General features: G+C 44.2%; 1 protein-coding gene across 1 annotated transcript in view; it reads right to left on the minus strand.

The window, feature by feature from the left end:
- The window catches only part of TBC1D10B (TBC1 domain family member 10B), an 81,323-nt gene that overhangs the window by 18,720 nt on the left and 43,017 nt on the right, over positions 1-19,586 (minus strand). Inside the window, exons 3-7 of the mRNA XM_029606793.1 lie at positions 19,230-19,337; positions 19,004-19,110; positions 18,649-18,763; positions 18,491-18,556; positions 206-395 (exon numbers count right to left, since the gene is read on the minus strand). Coding sequence (XP_029462653.1) covers positions 206-395; positions 18,491-18,556; positions 18,649-18,763; positions 19,004-19,110; positions 19,230-19,337 — 586 coding nt within the window. The remainder of the gene's footprint in view (positions 1-205; positions 396-18,490; positions 18,557-18,648; positions 18,764-19,003; positions 19,111-19,229; positions 19,338-19,586) is intronic.

Here is a 19,586-nt window from a genome sequence, read left to right on the forward strand (position 1 = left end):
GCATTTGGTCTCTTTCAGAAGACCTTATCAATTGCCCGCAGATCACTTCAGGCCTATCAATCCAAGTACACATACTGCTTTCCAACCCTTAATCCTGAAATGATCTGCCCTCACCCATGTGGGGACAAAAGAGTAGATTCATCATTTCCATGCAACAAACCCCAGGCTCCTGTTTGCAAATCCTCTCCCCAAGTGGGGGTCTCACCTTCACAGAAGAACATGTCCCAGACTCGCAACACAGATGCCCAAGGAAGAGTACGGGAGAAGATGCACATGAACCACTCAGTCATGTAAAGAATAGGGTCAATCTTGTACTTCTTTAGGTGGCGGTAGGCCATAGGCGACACACGGCGCAGCAGTGCAAAGAAAATCTCTCCATCCAGCTGGATTGCCTCCTGGAGGAAAAGAAGAGAACAAGATCAGAAATCACATGTAAAACCTGTCTGACCTCTGGGAAAGAGATAAGTAACTGCTTACCTGTAATAGTTTTTCTCTGATAACTACAATACAGTGCACCACACAGATGGGTCACATGACCTTGACTTGTGTTCAGTTAGACGACTCTTCCAGTGCTTTCTAGGAAAGTTTTTGAGTAAGCACTGAAGTTTCCCAAATGATGCACGACCTGCTGATCTTTAGTTGTTTGTATAACTTATTTAAACAGCTAATTTATACAACTGTAGTAAAAACAACTCCAAGAGGCAGGTGAATTGAGTGGCTTTCAGACAATAGGTAAGCAATTACCTTTTCAGCAGTAACAATGAGCCACACTGAAGCCTTTTATGACAAACAATCCAAACCTAGAATCCCAATCAGAGACTATATCAAGGCCAAACAGGCAGTAAGTTTGCTTACCATAAACGGTGTTTTCCGTAGATAGCTGGATGAATTAGCCATTACATGTGAAATGTCGTCATCCAGCAGCACCAAATGGATTCTTCGCTCCCAGCTAGTAGAGCTTTGAGCTCTAGAGTACATGCGGGAGTTCCCAAAGGAGCGTTGCCTCATGAGTCTCCTCAGTCTATACCAGAACTAATCTATATTTATTTATATATTTCCAAACTTTGATATTCCGTTTTCCAAGACTGAACTCAAAGCATTAATTTAAGAACAGTACAAGTTCAATACCAGAATCAGAAATTTAAACAATAACTCTGTTGCTCTCTGAGGCAAGTGCTCAAGAGTGGCAGAAATTAGTCAATTTAACAGACAGACAAATTATATCATCTTCGAATGGACTAGAAGTACAGAATCACTAGAGTCTAGAACAATAGCTCCACTTGCCCACCATGGAAGTACTCATGGATGGCAGGGCTTGATCAATTTATCAACAGACTGAGATCTGGTTAAATAGCCAGGTCTTTGTTTTCTTTCTGAAAATTAGGTAGCATGGCTTACGATGAATGAAAGAGGCATCTTGCTCCAGAGTTTGGGGGCAAAGCAAGCTGAAAGCCCTCTGACTTAAGCAGGTTTAGTTTTGCAGATAGACTTTCCAGTGAGGCAGGTACGTATTCCATGTCTAATTCATCCTACTATCTGTGGAAAACATCATTTACGGTAAGCTTTTGATAAGCAGGCTGAATAAGCCATTACATGTGCGTAGTCCCAAGCTGAGGGTTGCAGTGGAGCATTTACTTAGTAAGCAACCTAGCCATCACCATGGAGAGTGGACTACTGCAAGATCAGATTTTGGAAAACTACTTCTTCAAATTTAGTCAGTCACTCTTCGTGGAACATAAAGGTGTGAAGGGAAGACCAAGTTGCAGCTTTGCAGATATCTTCAATAGGTACTTCTGGAAGATGTGCAATGGAAGCAGCCATGGATCTCACTTGATAAGCCTTCATAGAATCTGTGATTTGCAGCCCTCCTAAGGTTTAGCAGTGATGAATGCACTCGGCCAGCCAGTTAGACAAGCTTGGAAACTGCTACTCCTAATCGGTTGGGATTGTATAAGACAGTTGAAAGGTTTTTTTGATATGGGTGAGTTTGATTCTTGTAATACACTATCAGGCCGATGCAATATAGTGCGCTCAGCTGAGCGCACTGCTTGACATGCGTCCAAAACCTCTTATGCAATACGGGGATTATAGCGTCCAAAACGCGCATCCTAACCAATGCATAGCTAATAGCGCTCATCACATGTAAATTCATGTTGATAAGGCTATTAGCTATCATCCTGATGCAAAACAAAATGTGCGCCCAACACGCACATTTTCTCTCTCAAAAATTAACGTCTGCCCCGAAGCAGGTGTTAATTCTTGAGGAGCCCCTAAAGAAAACAGAAAAGGAAAATTGGTTCTTACCTACTCATTTTTGTTCCTGTAGTAACACAGATCAATCCAGACTCCTGGGTTTTGCCTCTCTGCCAGCACATGGCGACTGAGAAAGTTTCACTGACACTGTATATAACCCAGTGTGCCACCTGCACTTCCTCAGTATTGACCTGCACCCAAGCCAAGATGACAGCAACAACCATAAATTTCTAAGCAAGCTCATTCCCCTCCAACAAGCTGGAAGAAGGTAAAGTTGCCTAAAAAGACAATGGAAAACTCATTTCCCAAATTTTTCATAAGCGATCAGCACTGAAACCTCTAACAACTCTGCATTATATACAAAGCAACAATACAAGTGGAAGACTCCCCCTCCCCCACTGTGGTACTAGAGGAATGAAAATTAGCAGGTAAGAACAAACTTTCCTTTCCCTATTCAAACCCAGATCAGTCCAGACTCCTGGGATGTACCTAAGCTCCCCTTAAGTCGGGTGGGATGAGGAGAGTTCCACTCATAGAACACACCCACTAAAGCACATGGAAGCTGGAGCTCCAACATCCAAGTGATAATGTCTAGCAAAATTGGGCGACTTCCCAGTACTGCCCAGCAAATTTCATGCAGACACACCTGCTGTGACTCAGCCCAGGAAGTCGCCTGAGAACGCGTCAAGTGTGCCCCTAAACCCCGGGCAGCACATGCCTTTTAGAAATGTAAGTCGACTCGATCGCTTCCTTCAGCCACCACATAATTGTAGCCTTAGACAACTTAATTCTCTTCTTTGGACCACTCCACAGTACAAAGAGGTGATACAATCTACAAAGAGGTGATGCAATCTATGGAAATCATAAGTGATCTTTAGATACCTCAATAATGCATGCCTTCAAATTAAGAGCCTAAGCTTCCCTACATGAGGTATAGACGAATCCAAATCCATAAAAACTGGAAGTCCTACTGTCTAACTAAGATGGAACTACCTCAGGCAAAAAATAAGGCCCCATGCATAAAGATACCCCCGAATCAGACATCTGTAGGAAGGGATCTTAACATGACAGCGCCTGGAGCTCCAAAATGCTCCTGGCTGAACTAGCCACCAAGAAAACCACTTTAAGAGTCTAATCCTTAACCGTAGTTCTCTTTAGTAGTTCAAACTGAGCCTCACACAATCCTTTAAGGACTAGATTCTGATTCCAAGATGGACAAATGTTCCGCACCTGAAGACGCACGTTCTTAGCTTCCCAAAAGAACCATGTACAGACAGAGGATACCCTTGCACCTTACCCCAGAGACAACCTAATGTTGCCACCTGGACACTCACAGTTAAAAGCCAGTCCCTGGACCAGAACCTTTTGGTAGAAAAGCCAAAATATGCAAAACCACAGTCTGAACAGAATAGAAAACCAGGACTCAAAGATTCTCCAAATCTGAACATATTTATTTATTTATTTGTGTGTTTTTATATACCGAAGTTTGGTACAGGCCTTCACTCCGATTTACAGAGAAAACAACTTGTTACAGCGAATTTCATAACATAAAACCTATACTCATATATTCATAATAAAAAAAAACTGTTATATTCATAACATAAAACAGTGAAAGTCATAGCATATATAAGACAGATATAAATATAGATTATAACTTCTCGATAAATTAAATCTCAATTTAAATACAGGTTAACTAAGTAGCTTGTTATAGAATTTAACTTTACTATGCAGATTTACTAAAAGATTTATCTTTACTATAATTAACATGGAGATATTACGATATGCTGTAGGTAGTTTGGTTACATTCAAATTTTTGTTAGCAGAAGGGGTGAAGATGGATATGTCAAGGATTTAGAAGGTGGAAATAACTGCTTCGGAATATCCACTCCATCTCAGCTGTCTCCTCGCAGTAGCGAAACCGCAAGACAGAAGTGAGCCATCTGACCCAAAAATAATTGGCCCTAGTAGAAAACAGTCGACCGATGTCCGAAACTCAGGAGCCCTTCTATGGCCATGCTGATCCGATCTGGGTAGTATGGTTGATGTGGCCACTCTGGAGCTACCAGGATCACGTTCCCTGGATGTTTCTCTATCCACCGTAATCCCTTGTCCACCAGAGGCCTCAGAAGGGAAGACAAAGAAGAATCCCTTGAGTCCACATTAGTTCCAATTCCTTTGTACCATGTTCTGTTCCGGGGCTGTAAAACCACAACACCTTGGTATTCTCTTTAGTCAAGATATTCCCATCTTCCGTGAACGAGACATCACTGTCTCCAACAGCTCCCATTCCCTGGGGTCTAATTTTCTCCGACTGAGAAAATCCACCTGAACGTTGTTCACTTCGGCAATGCGAGACGCTGCCAGCTGCTCCAAGTGCTGTTCTGCCCAGAGAATCAACTCCCGGGCCCCTCGAGCTGCTGCCTGATTCTTGGTTCTGCCTTGACAGTTGATGTAGTTCACTGTCATCACAATGTCTGATAGGGTCCAACCTGGATGGCCGCTTAACCTTGGAAGACAGGCAAACAACGTGAAATGCACTGCTCTAGTCTCTAACCGAGTGAAAGACCCCGACGCCTCCTGTTTCGACCACTGCCCCTGCGCCGACTGATCTTGCCACACCACCCTCCATCCAGAGAGGCCGCATCGGTAGTGACTATTATCCAATTAAGAATCTCCAATTCCACACCATGCTCAAGATTGGTGCAAGTAAGCACCACGAAAGACTGTCCCCTGGCTTCCTCCTCTAACAGAAAACATCATAAGAACATAAGAAATTGCCATGCTGGGTCAGACCAAGGGTCCATCAAGCCCAGCATCTTGTTTCCAACAGAGGCCAAAACCAGGCCACAAGAACCTGGCAATTACCCAAACACTAAGAAGATCCCATGCTACTGATGCAATTAATAGCAGTGGCTGTTCCCTAAGTAAAATTGATTAACAGCCATTAATGGACTTCTCCTCCACAAACTTATCCAAACATTTTTTGAACCCAGCTACACTAACTGCACTAACCACATCCTCTTCCAATAACAGATTCCAGCAAGAGAAGAGCCCCCTATAGACGCCGCACATGCGCAAACGCCCAATGCATTAATTCTAGTGTTGATGCCATAGAACCCAGACCTGTAAATATATCTGGTGGATATTATAAACTGCTCCTTTTCCCAAAGAACTGTTCCCGACTCGCTGAAACTCGCCACACTCAAACCTCTGCTAAAGAAACCCAATCTGGATCCCGCTAACTCCGCAAACTTTCGCCCCATCGCCAATCTACCATTCATCGCCAAGCTAATGGAAAAATTAGTCAACAACCAACAACCAACCAACTATCCAAATACCTAGACTTCCACAAGATCCTCTACTCTTCTCAGTTCGGATTCTGTAAACATCTAAACACAGAATCCTTCCTGATCTTACTCACCGACAACATCTTAATGGGCCTAGACAAAGGGCAATCCTATCTACTGGCTCTACTCGACATTTCAGCAGCTTTTGACACCGTGAATCATTCAATCCTCATCAACCAACTTATGGACATCGGCATCTCTGCTACCGCCCTCAATTGGTTTAAATCCTTCCTCTGCAACAGGATCTACAAGATCAGAATAAGTAATAAGGAATCCCACCCTATCTCCTCTACTCATGGAGAACCCCGGGGTCGTCTCTCTCCCCAACACTGTTTAACATTTATCTGCTTCCCCTCTGCCAGCTCCTCACAAGTCTAAACCTGACACACTTCATTTACGCTGACGACTTGCAGATCTTGATCCCCATCACAGATCCCATCTCCAAAACCCTCAATTTCTGGAACAGCTGCCTTCACTCCATTAACCTTCTACTCTCCAGCCTCCACCTAGTCCTCAACACTTCCAAAACGGAGCTCCTCATCATCTCTCCCAGTGACTGCAACCCCCTCATCAGCAACCTCAACATACCATCAGTGAACCACAAAAGAATGCTTCTATAAGCTACATGTTCTAAAACAGCTCAGACCCCTCCTCCACTTTCATGATTACCGCAGTCCTTCAAGGCCATACTGTTTTCTAAAATCGATTACTGTAACGCATTACTCCTCTGTCTTCCTGCCTCCACAACTAAACCATTGCGGATGCTCCAGAATGCCGCCGCGAGGATCCTAACCAATACCAGGCAAAAAGACCATATCACACCCATCCTCAAAAATTTACACTGGCTTCCCATCAACTTTAGAATCCTGTACAAGTCCCTGACCATTATCCACAAAACCATCCACCTTCAATCCACTCTCCAACTCAAAATTCCTCTCAACTTCCACGAGACCAATCAGAACGGCCTATAAAGGATCCCTTGATGTATCACCTACTAAATCCTCGCTTCACCCCTCCATTCAGAAACGTGCACTCTCCACAGCTGGACCCGCTCAATGGAATTCACTACCACCAGAGCTTCGCCAGGAACAATGTCCTTTCACCTTTAGAAAGAAACTGAAAACCTGGCTTTTCAAACAAGCCTTCCCTTGAAATGCCAAGCCTCAAATCCTGTCTCGTACATCAGTCATTTCTGATTCCATCCAGAACAATTCTAATCTTTTAAGAACCTTCATTATTCCTGCTGCACTCTTGCTTTAATCCTGTAATTACATCCTCCACCCTGCTGGATCCTCAGCCCTCCGTTCCCTTACTACCAACCTTGTCTCATTCTTCCTCCCACTCCCCTTTACCCCCCTCCCCCCTTCTCCTCTAAGGTTGGATTCCAATTCCATTTTTAACTCTCTTAATGTAAAATAGGGCAGAACTCGCCCTATTCTCTCAGTTACCTGGAAACCGATGTGATATCTCGATTGAATGTCGGTATATAAAATAAATAAATAAATAAATTTAATTACTCTATTAAGAACTGATTGTGTGCAATTCCGTTCTCATGCTAAATTACTCTATTTAATTACTTGTTTTACACTAATTTAGCTCTATGTTAAGCTAAATCTTCCTTTCATAGTTGTCCTGAATTCATCACCCCTGTTTTTTGTAACTTTCTCCTATATCGATGGTTTTCCCTTGTTTGATGTGACCCGGTACGATAAGACATGTGTCTTGAATATCGGTATAGTAAAAAGAATTAAATAAATAGTCCCAGATCTTTGGGCACTGAAAGCTCTAGCAGAAGCCTAATCTGCAATTTCAGCAATCTTTCTCCGTGCGAAACACTCTCTCCGCCAGTGTGTTGAACTGAGCTCCAGATACTCCAGAGTTTGTAAGAGGACTAACTAGCTTGTTGCTAGGTTCCCCATCCATCCTAGAAACTTCAAGCACATTGGTACCTTTTGCACTGATTGTCGACAGAAATCATTTGATTTTGCATGAATAAACCAGCCATCCAGCTACGGACACACCAACACACTCTCCTTTTGCAATGTGGCTGCCCCTACCACCATCACCTAGGTGAAGGTACATGGAGCAATCACCAGTCGAAGGGAATGGCTTGAAACCGAAAATGTTCCCTCAGCACCATGAACCTCAGGAATCTCTGGTGCTCCGGCCTCATAGCTATGTGCAGATGTACCTCTATCAAGGCAAGAGATGCAAGAACTCTCTCCCTTGCGTACAGCCACTATGACGGACCTCAGGAGTTGGATCTCAGAGTTTCCATGCGGAAATGGGGAATTATGACAGTTGCATTTACATTCTTTAAATCCAATCTCTTGAATTGGATACAGGGGGAAAAGAAACAGGACACTTAATTTAAAATTGACCTCCGGCCACACTAAGCGTGTTCAGGATCTGAGCCAACAAATTCAGCAAGGCATCTTTGTGAAAAAAGAAAATATCAGAACAGAGTCCAAAGCGGCTCTCAATCATATGCAATTTCTCCCTCTTCTAGAAGTGAGAAAACCAATTCCCCATCGGAATCCTCTGATGTCTCATGATCCACATCTCTTGAACAATATCAGGGACAGCCTCCCTGCAGCATTTGCCCTCTGTGACTGACAAATGGGAGGCCCGAGCACGTGATCCCTATTTCGCTTTGCCTTCACTGACTTGGCACCCCTGCAGAAAGGTCTGCAGGCCCTGGAAACATTCCACTCAGGAGGAGGAGGATGGATCTATACCAGAGTCCATAGGTCCAACCTTGCTCTCTCTCAGGGAAGCTTCTGACCTTAGGAACAAAGGAGGAGAACTGACCATTGCCGGATGGAGGAAGTGACGTCACTCAAAAAAATGGTGGCTTAAGCGGAGCTCTCCATGCCCGAGCCAAGCAAATCCTCCTGATCTGCGATCAAATCGGAAGCATAGCATACAAAAATACAAAGTCTGGTTTCAGAGGGAGAGAGGATGTCAGCGCAGTGAAAAATGTTGGATTTAAAGCAGTTCTTGTTTGAATAAACGGCAGTGAAGCAACAAAACAGCCCGGAGGGGGATCCCTCACCAGAAAATGGCACCAGTTTGGTGGGAACAGAAACAGGGGAAGAGGATGGTGCACACAGAACATCGCAAATAGAACAACCCCCTCTCGGGATGATTTTAAACAATGGTTTAATGAAATGAGAGCTGACATGGGGCAGCTGAAACAGGAGCTACAAACAATAGTGGCTGAGCTGAGAAGTAACTGCTCAGCACTGGGAAGCCATATGAAGGAAGTGAAACGACAGGAAGATCAGGCAGCAGCAGTGGGGGAAGTCCAGCAAACATTACAAGAACTTCAGGAGGAAAATGGAAAACTAAAAGACTGGGTGGAGGACCTCTAGAACCGGTCCTAGGAAGAGCAACCTCAGATTTAGAGGGATCCCTGAAGAACCTGCTTACTTAGATTGCCAAAAAGTGATCAAAGATATATGTAATAATTTACTGAACCCAATGGAGAGTGAAGCCGAACCTGTGATCATTAAACTAGTGCCCATAGCGCGCTGGCTAGAGCGCAAAATAACTCTCCCAGAAATATCGTGGTCTGCTTCCATGAGTTTGCGATCAAGGAACAGGTGATGTTGAAAGCGGGACAAATGAAAAGCATCCAATGGCATGGGCACAAAATTGAAGTATATCAGGACCTCTCCCCACTAACAATAAAGAAAAGAAGAGACTTTAAGGAAGTGGTCCAAGCCCTGAGAGAAGCAGGACATTGCTGTAAATTATTTCCCTTTGGATTACAATTCACTATAAATGGTACATCATCAAGAGTGAAGTCGGTGGAAGAAGGTCAGAGAATCCTGCAAGAAGCTGGGCTACAATCTGGGACAACACCTAGAACGAGGCAGGCGGTGACTACTCAAGGGAAGGGCCTCACTGCAAGATGGCAGAGTGCAGAATGGAGGGAAGTGGTTACGCTGCCACTCGGAAGACCCCTTTCCAAGGAGAGACCCAGACACCTGAGAGCCGACGGGTAATATGGAGTGTCAAATTTATCCACGGAAGAACTTTGAATCAATACTGAACTTCTCCTGAACTATAACGATGTACGACACGTACTTTACTTTGAGTTCTAGGCTCTGCTTGCAGGGCAAAAAATGTGTTTCTAGGAGTTAACCTTTATTGCTACACTAAATATTTAACTTCAAGAGGTGTTTAACAGTTAAAATTTTACAGTAATCAACCAATTTAGGCCGGGGAGATGGTGGGGCTGTCAAGAAGTTGTAGTGGCGCCATTCCTCACGGCAGAAGGCGATACTGACCTGAGGAGGGAGGGAAGGGAGAGGTGGGGGTGGGGGGAGGTGGAAAGGGAGTGGGGAAATGGAAACTGGAGAAAAGCAGGGAAGGGCAAGTCACCATGCGAACGGGTGGGGGTATTTCTCACAAGCACTTCAGGGCTATGTCAAGGGCAGATGTAGGCGAGGGTTAAAGTTATCATGGCAGCTTTGAAATTTATTTCTTGGCATGTGAAAGGTCTCAATACATATACAAAAAGGAAAAAGTTAATACTAGATGCTGTACGTATGCAAGCAGACATTCTCTGCCAAGAAGCATATACGCACAAGACACAAGTGTTTAATGATCTCTAAATATTTCCCCCAGCAATATTTTGCATCCGCAAATTGCATACCCCACTATATTTAGACCTTGCATTTTAATTTCCCAAAAAGTAGCCATCGATGTAAAATCGGCAGTGAGGGACACTGACTGCAGATATCTGATTATAAAATTTAAACAGGGGACAGAAATGTATTCCAGTAGCTAACTTGTATGGCCCGAATACAGGGCAGGAGAGATTCTTGGAAAATTTTTCAAAGATACTAAAACAGTGGGCAGAAGGACATATTATTCTAGGTGGGGACTTTAACATTACTTGATACCCATATCTAGGCAACAGTGGGAGTGCTGGGGGCACCTAAAGTGGAAAGGAAGGGGCTGAAAATGCCAATGGAGGATTGGGGCTCGATTGATGTCTGGAGGCTATTCCATCCCTCGGAGCGTAATTTTACTTTTTTCTCAAAGCTGCATAAAGTTTTCTCTAGGATTGACTTCTTTTTGGCGGACAAGTCGCTGGTAAACAAAGTGGTTGACTCAGGGATCCAATCTATAACATAGTCGGATCATGCAGCTGTTTGGATATCCTTGCAAGGCCTGGGGGGGCAATCTGGGCAAAAGAGTGTGGAGACTAAATGAGAGCCTGCTGGAAGATACAGCATTTTGTGTACAATTAGGTAAAGAAATGGGAGAAGATCTTGCAGACAATGAGAATGGGGAGGTCTCGCTAGGCAGCATTTGGGAATGCTTTAAAGTGGTTGCCAGGGGTAAACTTATAGCTAGAACATCCCACTTGAAAAGAAAAGGTCGGAAAAACGATTGGAACTATTAGAGCAATTAGCCAAACTAGAAATTAAACATAAGAGAAATTTGGACAAGAAACTAGGGAGGCAATTAGACATTCTAAGAACAGAATTGAAAAATATGGATGCAGCGGAAATTGCATTCCAGCTAGAGCGGGTTAAACAGGACACCTATGAAAGTGGCAATAAGGCCAGCAGACTATTGGCTAGGAAATTAAAAACCAAAATACAGAACCACATTTTCAAGATCAAAAATAAAGATGGAGCAATGCTCTCCGATAGTGAGGCTATTAGAGCCAGGTTCTCTCAGTTTTATAAAGAGCTGTATACCAACCGGTCAGATATAAAAAGTCAAAACATTGGGGACTCTCTCAATAACTCCCATCGTTAGACAATCAACAAGTCATTTTAAATAAAGAAATTTCAGAGTTTGAAGTAACGGAGGCCATTACCGAACTGAAATATGGGAAAGCACCAGGGTTGGATGATTTTCTGCAGGTTTCTACAAGCACCTCAAGGAGGTGATAATGAGACCCTTAATGCCAGCTTTTAATAGTTTAGTTTACTGTCGGCAAATCAGATTGCTAAGGATACGAATACAGCAGGCATAACAGGGCTCCCAAAACCAGGCAGGGACGCGACACTATGGGGTTCCTATAGACCTATATCATTAATCAACATCAATTTAAAAATGTTAGCAAAACTCCTGGCCAATAGACTCTGGGGAGTAGTGGATACGCTAATACATCCAGATCAAGCTGGGTTTATGCCAGGCAAATTAGCGGCAGATAACATCTGTAGAGTTATAGACTTAATCTGGTAAGCCCAAACTTCGCAGGCCCCAATGGCCTTACTAACAATAGATGCAGAAAAGGCCTTTGACATGGTCCACTGGGAATACTTATTCACCTTGTTAGAGAAAATAGGCGTAGGAGGGAATTTAACGACCTGGATAGGCAAACTATATAGTAATCCAAGTGCCTGCATTAAAGTTAATGGAGGATACTCAGAAGTGTTTCCGATTGGCCGGGGGACCCATCAGGCCTGCCCATTATCGCCGATGCCATTTGCCCTATATTTAGAACCACTGGCTATTAAGATCCAAACAAATCCGGGCATACAAGGGATCACAGATAACCAAGATTATAAATTATCCATGTTTGCAGATGATATCCTGTTTTCTCTGATAGACCCCGAGAGCTCATTGCCCATATTGATGCAAGAAATTTCGACCTCGTAAGGTCTCGGGATATCAATTGAATGCATCTAAATCGGAATTTTTGACTATTTTATGGAAGAAGCATCCATAGCAACAATCCGAAGTAGTTTCCCATTTAAAATTCAGAAATTAGAGGTCAAATATCCGAAGATTCAACTTTGTGTGGATTTGGATAAGCTTTCTAGTATCAATTATACAAGGATCTGGGATAAAATTATGGCAAACCTTAATAAATGGGAGAGACTAGAGCTGTCCTGGCTAGGAAGGATAGCAGCCATAAAAATGAATGTGCTACCAAAACTATATCTTACTTTTTTCAGTCCCTAGCAGTTGAAATAAGGGACACCCAATTATCCATATGGCAGCGCAAATTCTTACACTTCATTTGGAAAAAAAAAAAAAGACTGCCAAGGGTGGGGAGACACATACTATATTTACCGAAAGGGGTGGGTTAGATATTCCTTGTTTAGAGTGGTACTATGCGGCTGCACAATTAAAGTTTATCTTTGATTGGCAAGCAGGAATGAAGGGAAATGCTGGGTAGTTTGGAAGCAGCTCTACTACTTAAATGTTACCCAGACACCCTGATATGGCTGCCAGCTAAGGCCAGGGATCTCCGAGCCCCAATCCCTCCACCAGTTGCATTAACGTTAAAGATATGGGACAAATGGAAGACAGAGATAGTGGGTAGTAAATTCTATTATTATAGTTCCCCAATATTCATGGATAGAGAATTTATTCCAGGTTGCTCCAGAGCCACAGCAGTCAACTGGGCCGGAAAAGGCTGTAGTAAACTGGAACATTTATGGACTGGAAATAAGATAAACTTCCAAGAACTTCAGGACCTATTCCTCTTGGACAGATCGGATTACTACTTGTATCTGCAATTAGTTCATTTTATGTCTCAACCGTGTTAAAGAGGGGTTATTAATGGGGAAAATCCCTGTTTGAAGGGCTATGTGCTAACCCCACTTAATAAAGAGAATCATATCTAGAATTTATCGTATGCTGAATAAAGACAGACCCTCCAATCCTTCACATAGCACACGCTGGGAAAGAGATCTAGGGCAAGAAATGGGGGACAAAGACTGGGACTTGTGCTTTATGTCCATAAGAAATAATTCAATCTCAGCCTAATATCATTGAAAACGATACAAGGCTATCGATTCCGTATAGCCGGCGCGCGCCAATCCAGGATTTTAGCGGCTACGCGCGTATCTACTAAAATCCCGCGTACTTTTGCTTGCGCCTGATGCGCCAGCAAAAGTACGCCAATTCGCGCGGTTTGAAAATCTACCCCTTAGTGCATAACACAGCATCTACCCAACACCTGGGAGGAAGGGATACTAGGCATGAGGGGGTGAAAACAATAAAACATTACACTAAATACTCAAGACACAAAAGAAAAGTGCTTTACAAAGAAGCAAAATGTTTATTGTTCAAAACAAAAATATTGTTTATTTATTTATTTATTTAACATTTTTATATACCGACCTTCATGAAAGAAATTCATATCAGATCGGTTTACAAATAACATGAGGGGAATAACAAAGTCAATCATATAACAAGAAATGAAAGTTACATATAACAGGGGGTATTAACCTGGATGGCTAGAATAGCCGGAGCGATAGAAGGCATAACTGAACAAATTAGATAATACAATAATATGATGAGAAGAGGCGTAAGTGTATAGGCTACACTTGTCATAGAGTTTAGCTAGGAGTCAGTGTCTGAATTAGTGAGGAATTGCTGGAACTGTTGGTTAAGTGAAGGCCTGGATGAAGAGCCATGTCTTAAGTTTTTTGCGGAAGGTAGACGGGCATGGTTCTAATCTGAGTTCTGTGGGCATCTTGTTCCAGATGGCTGGGCCAGCTGTAGAGAAGGTTCGTTCTTTGGTAGATGATAGGCGGGTAGATTTCGTTGTAGGGGGTTGCAGGGTGCCTTTATATGCTTCTCGAATCGGTCTGTCTGATGTGTATAATTTGAGGGGAATCTGGAGGTCTAGTTGTTGTTGGTTGTTTACTACTTGACAATTGTTCTAGTTGACATAAGAAATACATCTGCATATGATGCAAACACTTTGTACCTTTTTACAATGTCATGTGCAATAATATATAATGCTTATGTGCATTTGCCGAATAAACAACAAATTACAAAAAAAAAAAAAAAAAAACCGACCATTGCCTCGCCTCCTACTCTACTCCCCCTCCAGAGACATCATAGACCAAGGGGATGCCCCAAATAGGCAAAAGCTGTAGTAGTCAAATCACTTTGAGCATCTAAACAGCGCTGACAAATGGAGAGCGAGGACTGAATTGCTATCAGACGGCAAGTCTCCAGATAGCAAGGCGCTTGGACCTGTTCATCCCCTGCGCCTAGCTCTCCTGAACTCCGGCTCTAGGCGGCCTCCTGTGTGCACACCAATGCCCACCTGGGCGTACACGCATATCCCTCCAGGATGCACACAAATACCCCCTCAAGATTAGGTCACAGTCGTATGCGCACAATTACACACACAAATACGCGCTCGTATAGGCCATGCTCCTATGCACAGGAACTCCAAATACACACTCCAGTCTAGGTTGCGGCCTTGGGCACATAAGGACCTATGTAAACACGCACTCAAGAACCTGAGCAAATACGCGCTCAAGTCTAGGTCACAGACGTACGTGCTTAAATCTAGGGCGTGACCTTATGCACACAGGTCCCTGTGCATGCAACCGACATGCGGTGAGAATGCGCGCACACATCTACGCACGCGGGAAAAGAACTACTGCCGTGGACTACCACATGGCTAAGCAAAGCCTTCCTCCACCTTCAGCGCGTTTAGGCCCATATCCATTTAACATCTGGCACCAAAAATCATTGGCCTGAAGAACTTTTCAACTGCTTAGGCCTCTTGACTGGCCGAGAATCCATATAGCCTGGGGCCAGGTGCCAGCATCCCGCTAAACACAATTTGCGCATAAGCGAATTAAAGCTGGCAGGAGACCTCTACAGAACCAGAAACGACTCCTCAGTGCAAGTGCCTCTCTGCACCTCTGCAGGACAGGGAACCACTGGCAATAGTTGAGGAGGAGATTCCCCTACCTCTCTCGCCGAAGCTGCTAGGAATCGAAAATGGCCGCCGTTTCCACCCTGGTAGGGAAAGCCTCAGCGCTAGACCCTATCACCCGTGAGACTTGTTCTACCGGTGCGGTCAAGCTTGACGCAGACCCCGAATGCTTTTGCTGCACGCACATGCTGTTCCTCCCCGTACCTGCGGCACCACCAGCACCTAAACAGGGGAACAGTCCCTCAGTGCCACAGAGCCGACACCCGGCAGGCAGAGAAGCTGATGAAAAACCTCACTGCTGAATTCCCTGAGCTGCTGAGGTAGCTTCCCCCTGGAACCTCGCTGCTGCACAAATTCCTCAAACTAGTTCCTCGGTTTTTTTTTTGGTTTTTTTTTACTCTGAGAACAAATAAAGATACATAGAAACCAATACTTTCCTTTAGTGCAGAGGTTCAGGTTCCAGGAGCGCAGGCCGCATGCAGATCAGAAAAAAGCCAAACCACTGGCTATATCAGTCTCCTTTTTCCAAAATTTAGCAACCCAGCCCAGGACAAACTGTATAAAAGGATACTTCCCTGCTCCACTGGGCTTGCCACGCAAAACTGCCAGCAGGTTCCACCGCTCTCTCGTGAGGTATGAGGGATCTAGACCATCAGATGTCCACTCCACGGACCTCTGGACTGAGCTATTAGAAGGGTCATCAACCCCAAGCTCGTCCACCTCAACCCAGGGGGGATGGCCCCTCCCGGACCTCACAACCACCTGGGAGGATCGAGAAATTTTGTCTTTTAATCTTTTTCTCTCTCTCTCCAGACTGCAGGTTTTACACCATCTACCATCTGCTGGACACAGAAAAATACTGAGGGACTGCAGGTGGCACACTGGGTTATGACCAGTGTCTGTGAAACTTTCTCTGCCTCCATCTGCTGGCAGAGGGGCAAAACCCAGGAGTCTGGACTCATCTGGGGACGTATAGCGAAATACTGCTTTTCTGATCCCTTTTTTGGTTCCTCTGACTTAATATCGTGGCAACAAACGGCTTGGATTATGGGATACTCATTTGTGTATTGGGCTGAGCGCCATGCCTCGAAGGGTGGACACGGCACACACCTGGGTCTCATGCCCAGGAATGTGATGGTGCTATGGATGGGTAGAAGAGAAATGCATTGGAATCAGCTCATTCCCCCTTCTGCAACACTTAGTAGCCAGATCCCTTCCCCTCCTCCCCCCGAGGTACTCATTAGCCTGGGAGGCAATGATCTAGGGGAAATTCCCAGATGGCTTCTAATTGATAACATCCGGAATGATAATGCCCTCAATTCATCCTTGATGCCCTGCAAGCAGGTTGTATGGTCCGAGATCATTCTTCGCCACCAGTTCATGCACTCACGACTCTGGGGACACTGGATGCAAAAAATGAACAAACATGCAATTTCACCAAGTGTCAAGGAGGTTTTCTCAGGCACAACTGAATATGCATCGAGTGTGAGGACCTTTTCCATAAGGATGGGGTGCACCTTTCAGACATGGCCCAGGGCTTCTTCCTGAATGCTCTAAAGCGTGCCATCCTGAAGGTAGTGCTCGAGGTTGGACACTGCGGTTGCAGCATTAGAGTGAAGATGGGTCCCGAGATGCCACATTGCCACCTGGTCCGTTTGACGGGGTACCTGAGCCAGGAGGGGGGAGGGGGATTTATAACCAGAAGCAGTGCAGAGAAGGCCATGTTAGGCTTTCTATTCATCACAAAAATAGCACTCAATAACCATAGTGTATTCCAGAAACCTTTCAGTACTAATACAAAAATACAATTGGTTTCACTTTTATATCATTTCAATTAGCCACATAATCAATCAAATCACTACACATTTATAATTTGATTTGTAGGACCCATACGCAAGGAGTTTGTCTATCAAACTCACAATTGGTCACAGGTCACATTCCTTTATTTATAACTCCAATATTTTTTGGTATTTACTTCATTTTCTATAAAAGTCACTTGCAATAAATATTGCTAAGCCTTGTCGAACTTAAATGTTAATAATACATATCTCAATTGAAAATAAAAAAAAAAACCGGTAGTATGAGTGCAAAAAAGTCACTTCCTCTGTATTTTTTTCAAGTGAAACAATGCTCATCTCATAGAAGACAATGTTTCAGCTCAATATCCCGACGCGGTTGCGTTTCGAACCCAAAGGTCCTGCTTCGGGGGAATTGTCCGCTCCAAACTTTACATCTCCAAATCAGATCTTCCCTTCGTTCCCACGGCACAAAAAATGGCTTATTTCATCTCTTTTTCCCGCGGTGTGAGTCTTTTATAGAAAATGAAGTAAATACCAAAAAATATTGGAGTTATAAAGTAATGTGACCTATGACCAATTGTGAGTTTGATTGATAGGCTTTCTATTCAGCCAGGGGGATTGTCTGCCGTCAGAGCCGGGAGGCCCTGGTGCGGGGGCAGCCCAGATGTCCCTGTATGATGGGCAGTTACCTTGCTTGTGTGTGGCAGGCCAACCGGGAAGGCCCACAAGAAGCGCCTCTTGGAAGGACTGGGCTTTGCTTGCCCGTGGCGGGGCCAAGTCTCAGAGGTGATGCACTGCCTGCCTCATGTACTGAGGACAGTACCTATCTCTGTTATGGCTCAGGTATGTAGGTATGGTTTGTATTGCTGTTTATCTTCCATTAAATCTGCAGCCAATTTATACCATTCTATAGTCAATGTGGATTATGTGAATTACTGAGGCAGGTGTGTGTTCCCTTTACCCCATTACCTTCACAATGAAATGGTCGTAGCTACCCAGGTTAATGGATTTCTGATGCTGATCAATACAGCAATACCCTCCCTGATTCATAACAGCTGGAGTGACCAAGCAGGAGGAGCTTTCACAAACACTACCTCCATAAGGTTATGTGTTAAAATCTGAACGAAAAAGAGGGAACAAGTTTTGTTTTACCAACAAGTATCTAAAATACGTGTTACTACATTTGTTTCAAACATTAGCGAAATTTAAGGAAGCTCTGTCTACATCTTTTAGGCACATCTTCTGAGTGAACAGGATTGATCATTACCAGGAACAGAATGCTGGGCTTGATGGACCATTGGTCTGACTCAGAATGGAATTTTTTTTATCTTAAAGTCAAAAAACGACTAAGGTAGAATGAGGTATATGAGCTGCAGGTTTCCTATTGCTGCAGCTCTGTGCCCTGCCCTGAAAGTGGAAGTACTCACCAGTCCAGCACTATAGTACCCAGGGAGGTATTTCTCACAGATCTGCACCAGGCACCAGAAGGCTTGCTGCAGGGAGGAAACAGACAAGAGAGAATCAGGAGAAAAGTGTGAGGCCAGCCACCAGTAGACTTGCTGAGGTAAGCAGAAAATTCTCTTGCCTCAGCGGGCATGTGCATTAGCAAGACGGCAGCCACAGGAGCCTGGGCCTGGCAGTAACCTTCATCTGGACGGTATATAGTGTATGCTTTCAGAATCCGGTACAGGTCCTGCTGTCTGCAACGAAGATGAAAGAAGAGCTTCAGAAGCTACACAAAAGTATCCAAAAGGAAGTCAATGCACGAATGAGGGAGAAGAAAAAAAATACACGTACAAGGCAAAAGAGAACAGTCATGGTAAAGCAGGTACAAGTCCTGTTGTCTGAAACAGGGCGATAATACATGGCGCTAAGTAGCGAAGGATACTACAGGAGCATGAAGACACATGGAAACTGAACTGCAACTTGACTGTTCTCACCCATGTCCTCCTCGGGCTGCAAACATCTCATGGAAAGGGAATTGTCGATGAAGATCCTTTTCTATCACATCCAGCCACTTGGGCTCTCCAGGGCAGCGCTCCAGCTCCTTCAAGAGATGAAAATGTAGTTTTTTGCCAAGCAGATATCCACATTTTCTCCACTCGTCAACCCCATTCACACACTAATGCTATCACCAGGACCCCCAAAATGTTCCAAATTTATTACCTCAAACTTGCCCGGGTTCTTCTCCAGGAGCTCTTTGCTGTTGGACAGGAATTGCCATGCCTTTGCACGCAAAGAAGAGGGGATTCCCTTCCGACACCTCAGCTTCACCTGGAAAAGAGAGAGCTTGCACAGAAAAGTCTCAACAGCAACCCAAGACAGGAGGGTGACAAGAGATAGTCAAGCAGGATACACAGTCTCAATCTGCATTCTTGCAAATTTCAAGTCAGCCAAGATAAAGTGTTTTATTCTCCTGAACTGCATAAGGCTGGTGAATCAATTGGCTTGTGTTAAAACCGTAAGAGTAGTTAACTTCAGGAATCCCCATCACTGGAGGAGTATATTAGACAAACATCTGTC

Source organism: Rhinatrema bivittatum, chromosome 6 (genome assembly GCF_901001135.1).
Source record: "Rhinatrema bivittatum chromosome 6, aRhiBiv1.1, whole genome shotgun sequence".
NCBI classification, from domain to species: domain Eukaryota; kingdom Metazoa; phylum Chordata; class Amphibia; order Gymnophiona; family Rhinatrematidae; genus Rhinatrema; species Rhinatrema bivittatum.